This window comes from Seriola lalandi, unplaced genomic scaffold (assembly GCF_002814215.2).
Source record: "Seriola lalandi dorsalis isolate HSWRI2012SDOR001 ecotype SW California unplaced genomic scaffold, Sedor1 jcf7180002054972, whole genome shotgun sequence".
In the NCBI taxonomy this organism is placed as follows: domain Eukaryota; kingdom Metazoa; phylum Chordata; class Actinopteri; order Carangiformes; family Carangidae; genus Seriola; species Seriola lalandi.
Genome location: NW_019525660.1, coordinates 2,698,497 through 2,705,794, shown reverse-complemented (window position 1 = coordinate 2,705,794; position 7,298 = coordinate 2,698,497). Strand labels below are relative to the sequence as shown.

Below are 7,298 nucleotides of genomic sequence, written 5' to 3'. Positions count from 1 at the left end.
TGCAAAAATCTGACTCAGTGTCATCAAACATAACATTTCTTTCTATCTTAAAGTCTATACTTCCTCAACATTTTGTTGGATAATGCCTCAATTTGCCTGACTTTATAAGCCCCTGAAAAACACATCAAAGGAGTTATGCAAATCGACTGTGTCATAGGCAATATAACTTCCTACATGAGTTAAAAAACAGCACTGGGACTGGATCTAGCTGCTCAGCTGTAATTCAAAAACCTCACCAAGAGACATTTAGAGAGTTCTAGAAATACATTATAAGCCTCATTAGTCATATTTGTAGGTATAGAGAGCTACAGTATCACACTGTGAAATGACACTCTACCTATGGAGCTGCACAGGACCTCTGGCGGTGTATCCAGAACTGCTGAACACATTAGCAAGTTAATGGGGTACTTATAAAGAGCAGGAGAGAGGAGGAGGAGAGTGGCAGAGGGATAGCCAAAGTCAAAGGGCATGAAGGGGGCAGGGAAGTCATTGACGAGCAGATAGAGAGGCTGAGAGAAAGCGTTTAGCAAGTTGAGGAGGGGAATGGAGCAAGAGGGGGAAAGGGGGGAGAGACCGGGGGAAAGGAGGGAAAGAGGGAGAGGAAAGCGAGGGGTGAACCTCCTGAAAGACATAAATAGGCGAAAGAGGACTTGGAGCCTCGCAGTCACTCTTCCCGACAGCCACATCCACTGTTCTCCTCTCCCCTTCTCCTCACCTCCAGCCCTCCTCTCCAATCATCTGCTGCAACCCTTCATTCATCTGGAACCCTGAGCAAAACCAGTGAGTAGTTACTGCACCACACCATCATGTCTTTGCTACACAACAGTACAGATATACTACCATTTAGAAGACTGCATCACTCTGCACAAATTGATGGCTGTTGACAGTTATATTACGGAAGGTTACCAAACTTGCATGTAACAGCGCTTTACGCAATCATACCGCATGTAAGTGACAAGAGATTCAAACAGAGAAAACAAACATGTGACAGTGAAGTGCAGATATAACAGAGTTTATATGGATGTCATGTATTATAGTTTGGAAGAATTAGTGTGGCAGTAAAATGCAAACATCTGCTGATAAATGTTAAACACATCTGGCTCTACTTTTGTGTTAATATGTCAGCATGCAAGGGTGTGCTCCACATTAAAATAGTACATTTCCCTCAGGGGAACCTTTAACATCGGGGCTCTTTATTGGTCAAGGACACATATTAGTGTCAAGATAATACTGCTAAGTGAGGGACTGAGTGAGAAGACCCACATCACTTAAGAGTTATTGAAAGAGTTCAAGAAGGTGGCAAGACGAATGCCAAGTTACAGCTCCCTCTCTGGAGAGGAAAATACAGGATAGTGAGGAAGATATGATGAGATATCCAAAGTTAGAAAATTCAGATGGCATAGCTTTATTCTGTTAAATAATATCATCGAGACAGGAATGTAGAGCTCACAAGGCTGCAGCAACAACATTTCACAATTTGTATTTTAACTGATGTCAGATCTCCCTCTGCCAATCCTGCATTGCTTAAATTTGAGTTTACAAGTTTAAACAGTGGAATATAAACAGTGCAAAAGACTTCTGTGAAACACATTCCCTCTGACTCACATGCCCCACTTGTTAAACCCAGCAGTGATGCTGCAGCCAGACACTTTGACCTTTTCTCCAATTCTTGCCATATACCAGATCTTACAGGAAAAGGACAACCCCAAGCACAGATGTCAAATAACAAGAAAAATGGTAACTGCACATCAGAATAGTGCAAAGCTTTTACATGCACAGGCACGGAGGAAGTGAATGTGCACAAAAAAGAGTTAAAAAAACCTCTTCAGCAAAATATTATTAGTTGAATCTTTAGAATAAAGACATTTATGGCAAATATTGGTAAAAATGCTCTACATCAGATCACCTTGGGACACAGCAACAGCAGAGCAAATAACAATAAGTATGTGGTACTGTATGTGGTGATTACAACTGTACACATTAGCAGCTGGAGGACTCAGTTTGATGTTACTACTTACTTCTCTCCTTTCTTTGTATTCTCTTAAATATATCTCATCCAGGTCCTTCATCCTTCCCCAAATCAGCCCCCATTATCATGGACACCACAAAGAACATCCTCTCCATCTCTGAGGCACTTTACCATCTGATCGTCATGATGCTGACACTGGGCCAAGGCTTTCATTCAATGCCTGTTCCTACTGATATCCCCATGTGCACGGCCTCAGAAACTGCCCAGTACAGGCTAACGTTTACCGGCAAGTGGAATCAGGCAGCTTTCCCTAAGCAGTATCCAGTCTACCGTCCCCCTGCACAGTGGTCAAACCTCATTGGTAAGTGCAGAGTTGAACTGCTTTTTGTACAGATTATTTTTATTAGGAGCAGATGTGGAACAGTATTCTGATTGGTTGCGTAACAGAAAGCTAAATATTTCTCCTACTGACCCATTGCCCAGTTCTTGAAACTGATTACTAAAAGCAGAAGAAGCCATTGAAGAGATAAAAGAGCATAAGATTAAATCTCCTTTCCTTTAGTAAATTTACAAAAGATACATCAGATTGCTTTGAGGCTACAAAGGAAATCTTCTCAATAATGCAAGTAACATTAGGACAAATATAGTCATAAGGCTTAGTTATTATCAAAAAACCTTCCTTTAATATCCCTCTGCAGAGCTATACATAAACTGCTAATTGCAACATCTATCTATGATCCTCTCCTATCCCTCTCTCTCTCTCTCTGCTCTTAGGGGTGACCCACAGCTCTGACTACCACATGTGGCAGCGTAATGAGTTTGCCAGTAACGGAGTGAGGGAGTTTGCTGAGAAAGGCGAGGCCTGGACGATCATGAAGGAAGTCGAGACGGCCGGCGAACGCATCCAGAGCGTTTATGGGATCCTCTCCGCTCCCGCTGTTGTGGGAGGAACAGGCCAGATGAACACTGAGTTTGAGGTCTTCGCCAGGCACTCCTATGTAAGTCACTCAACACCTGGAATCCTTCAGTCTGAGTCAGGGCATTAAGTACATCGGACACCTTTTGCTTGGTCAGTATGCGTGATAAGGTCGTCTGATGCTCTGGGTCACAAGTTTTCTTGTGAATCCTTCCATATTTACTATACTTCCGCAATCTACAACAGTAACAACATTTTGAGCGCCTTCATTTCAGTTTTCCCCTTCAAATAAGTTTTCTATACAAGTGGATTTAACTAGATATGTTTAAAATATGCTTGATTGCTTGTGTGTTTGCCCTTGTGAACTGTGTGGTGAGGTTATTTCCATTGAGGATGTTGCGTTGCTGTGTCACAACAATATAACTGAATAAATGATTATCATTACCAATAGTAATGACAGCCAAAACTATTAAAATTGGACCAAGGACAAGTCTCTTTTTAGCCAGGCAATAATTTATAATACCGCTACTTGAAGGTTATAAAAAGAGTAATATTATGAGAAAGAGCACATTATACTTTTTTAACTAGGTTGGTGCAGCAAAATTGTTAACACTACCATAAAACCAGCTCCAGACTGTTTTTACCATATGCTGCAGCTTAAAGAGAGCTTCCAAAACGTAGCAGGCCTAATTTATGTCTCTACAATTTATATAAAACTCTGTAGGAGTTGGCTGTTAAACTTCCTGCTGATGAGTCCCTGGCTAGGTCATAAAACTGGGGACACATTTGACACTATGTTAGGCTTGGACAAGGGACGAGACAGAGTTGGGAGAAAAGAGAGGGAACGGAGGTTTGGTTTGGAGGTGAGAGAAATGGAAAAAGTCCAGTTGGAGACTGAAGATGTTCACCAGCTCAAAACAAACTATTCTTTAGCACTGAAATAACAGCATGCGTGTAAGGGGATGGGTGACGTATTGGACTACGAATAACCAAGGATGATATTTGCTTCCAATTAAAAACATTATAGCACAGTGAAATACTTAGTCATGTGATATACACATCACATATGGTTGATTTAATTGGTAAATCCACAAATTTTACACATCATATGTGAAAAAAGTTGTAAGAACTCTTTTGTGGCTCCAGAGGAAGCTGTGCAAAGTATGACAGATCCCCTCAAGTAAGACTACAAGAAAAAATGTAATAATCTGCAGTTGTGTCGTTAGAAAGAAGCAAGCTCACCAGACCTCTGTAGCATTGCTCTGCTTGAGGCTAGCATCTCAAAGCTATATTAGCCGCTGCTAACATAAAACTTCCACATGTTGGACAAAACTTTCAGCTGTTGAGATGAAATGTAGGTAATATAGATACCAGGTTTTCACAAGGGAGAAGAATGAATGATAATATTTAAAGATAATATCTCTGGTCTGTCTGCATCGAAATCAATATATTTTAACTTTCCATCGTGAATCCAACAATTATTTGTTAACCCACAGTCCTGACAAACAAATCATATATGGCAACATAAAAATAACCCTTTTCCATTCTCTTTCCCATGTCTTTCTTTTCTTCTCTCTCCTTATCTCCAATCTCACCCACCCCCTTATTTCCTCCTCTTTCTCTTTACGCTCCATCTTCCTCCCCATGCTTTACTTCCTCCATCTGCAGCTCTCATTTATCGTGCGTATCGTTCCAAGCCCAGACTGGTTTGTGGGTGTAGACACTGTTGACCTGTGTGATGGCGACCACTGGAAAGACAATGTGTCGCTGGAGCTTTTCCCATATGATGCAGGAACTGACAGCGGATTTACCTTCTCCTCTCCAAACTTTGAGACCATCCCGCAGGACAAAATCACACAGGTGGGTCAATCTAAGCCAAGAACAACATTGCATGAATCAAAACCCACAAATCATAAACCAACTGTGAACACAGAAATGAGCTTGAAATTGTGCATACACATTATGTTGCCTACAGATTATTATAGGATTTTAAAATCACCTAGATTATGCAATATTCAACTGCCAGCTGCTTTAAGTCACTCGGGAAATTTGACAATCAAGTTTAATCACAGAAGATTAAATAAAGATTAGAACACTCCGTTAGCACACCCTTTGTGTTGTGGACATAACAAATAAACAGCAGAAGCACTGCAGCACACTACTCATACATCAAAAAACACTTTCATTATAATGGATCAACTTATTAACTGCTATTGCCACTGTGCTATAAAGTGTGATAGCCCCTTATGATCTCTACCAATACATCTCCATTTATCATCAACTGTAATTCATCATCCATTTTCCCCTTCCATAGATCACCGCTTCCTTCCCTAGCCACCCTGCCAACTCTTTTTCCTCCCCCCGCCTCAAGCAACTCCCACCCATCGCCAAGGTAACGCTTACCAAGATAAAGAAAACCAATCAGATCATGAGCCTGCCAGTGGAGCCCACCCAGTCCAACCAACTGCCAACAGGAAATGAGATTGAAGACAAGCTCATAAGTAAGTCTGAAGAACACAAATACTCTGAATCTCTAACTTTGTATGTGATTGATTAGATACTGATTGAAAAAAGTCAAAGCCTGACTCACCCTGTGGGTGCCTTAATGTGCTGTGCTATGGAGCAATGTCTCAAAGAGCGGGTCCCCATTTGCCTTTACTGTGCATAGGCAAAAGGATGCACAAGCCTTTGGGCAATGCGATGTATGTTACCAGTTTAATGCTATTGCACTCAATAGTTGGGGGCAATAACGTGCAAAGAAGTATTGCAACGCACAAACATAGGCAGTGAAGACAGCAAGCTATAACTGTCCGCTAATACTATATAGGACACCTTTAAGGAAAAGACCAAAACGCTCAATTGCAAAACTAAAATACTATTTTTCAGGTATAAACAGAAAACTAAAAATGAATACAAGCTCTTATACATAGTCAGCAAAATATGCTGAAATATAGATTAGTGAGATCAACAGTTAAACAATATACATGCAATATTCCACCATTTCTACCCTAAGGTGCCTTTCTCCATTCTGCTTTACACATTTAAATGGAAAAAAGATATACGTTTTATGTTGTGCACAATACTAGGAACTTGTTTCTTTTGCTGACTCAGATGAAAGCATTTGCAAACCATTATAGGCCACACACAAACTTAATTACTTCCAACCAGAAACCAGAGAAGCCAAGCGAGTGGAGGGCATCAAAAAATGCCAGGGGCACATCTGGCATCCAGTGGAAAAGTCTAAAGATGAGAGACGGAGAAAGTGAAAGAGCATTTTAAGAAAACTGCGTCAAAATTAGGTACAGCAGCGTTTAGGTCGTGACTCAAAATGGGATACAGACACATATGTTTTAACAAGACCTGCATCCATAAGTTGAATCTGGATTTACTTAATGTTAGTTCCCAGACTGTTAAATTTTAAGACTCCCTGTTGTACAGATTAGTGGTAACAGTAAAACAGACTAACTGTGAGGACGAATAGGAAGACAGCTTGGAAAAATAAAGATGAAGAGTGTGTCAAACTACAAGTAAGGCCAACAATGCAGTAGTCAAACAACCTGTCTGTGTGACTGATGTTCTTAAATGTGACAGGAAGGGAAAATAACCTTTTATAAAAACACAATTCACCACAAAAAGTCTAAATAGATGACTCGACCAGGAAAAAGTTTCATTAGGGGGGAAAAAAGGAACAGATAGCGTGTCAGCCTGGCAGTAGAGCTGACAGTGCGGTAATCAGATTCAGTGTTGAGAGTGACTGTAAAGGTTTGACTCAGCATCACAGACTACAAGTCCGTTCCCCTGACTACCCATCAACAAACAGCAGAGAGGGGCCAAGAATCTGTTGGGGTTTCCTGCCCTACTCCCAGTGCTCCATTCTACCCCTCCAACTGTTTATCCTTCCCTCGCTCCATTAAAACCTTCATTTCTTTTATGCCTTCTCCCCAGGGGTTGTACAAAAATTTTCATTACAGATTAGCATTCACCTGCTTTAGATTTTATCTGTGAAACACAGCACTGATATAAAATAAGATGAATTAGCATTACTTCATGCAGCATCTTATCAAGTTATCCTTCTGTCTGTCCTTAATGGACACACAAGCTGAACAGAGACGTCAAAATCAGCCTTTACTTGACGTGCATGTCCTACCCCTCCATCCGTCCATCCATGCAGCTTCCGTATCGCCTCCCATCCTTCTGCTTTTCTACTCTTTAACCCACAGTGAAGTCTGTGAAACATATCAGTTGTACACAAGGTCACAACAAGGTTGTTTGAGGTAGCCCGGCAAGTTCACGATGTTGGAAAGGGAGAGTGAAAGCAATAAAGAAAAAAACATGATATAACATAAGATTTCAATGATTGCATAACAGGTTACCTGAAAAGTGAACGAAAAAGGCAGCTGCCTTTCCTTGAAT

The 7,298-nt window shown here is 40.9% G+C and overlaps 1 protein-coding gene across 1 annotated transcript in view; it reads left to right on the top strand.

Annotated features, from left to right (window-relative positions):
- Nucleotides 1–648: 648 nt before the first annotated feature.
- Nucleotides 649–7,298, top strand: part of spon2b (spondin 2b, extracellular matrix protein) — a 7,512-nt gene continuing 862 nt past the window's right edge. The window contains exons 1-5 of the mRNA XM_023397959.2: nt 649–780; nt 2,061–2,330; nt 2,744–2,967; nt 4,554–4,745; nt 5,200–5,386. Coding sequence (XP_023253727.1) covers nt 2,096–2,330; nt 2,744–2,967; nt 4,554–4,745; nt 5,200–5,386 — 838 coding nt within the window. The 5' untranslated portion in view covers nt 649–780; nt 2,061–2,095. The remainder of the gene's footprint in view (nt 781–2,060; nt 2,331–2,743; nt 2,968–4,553; nt 4,746–5,199; nt 5,387–7,298) is intronic.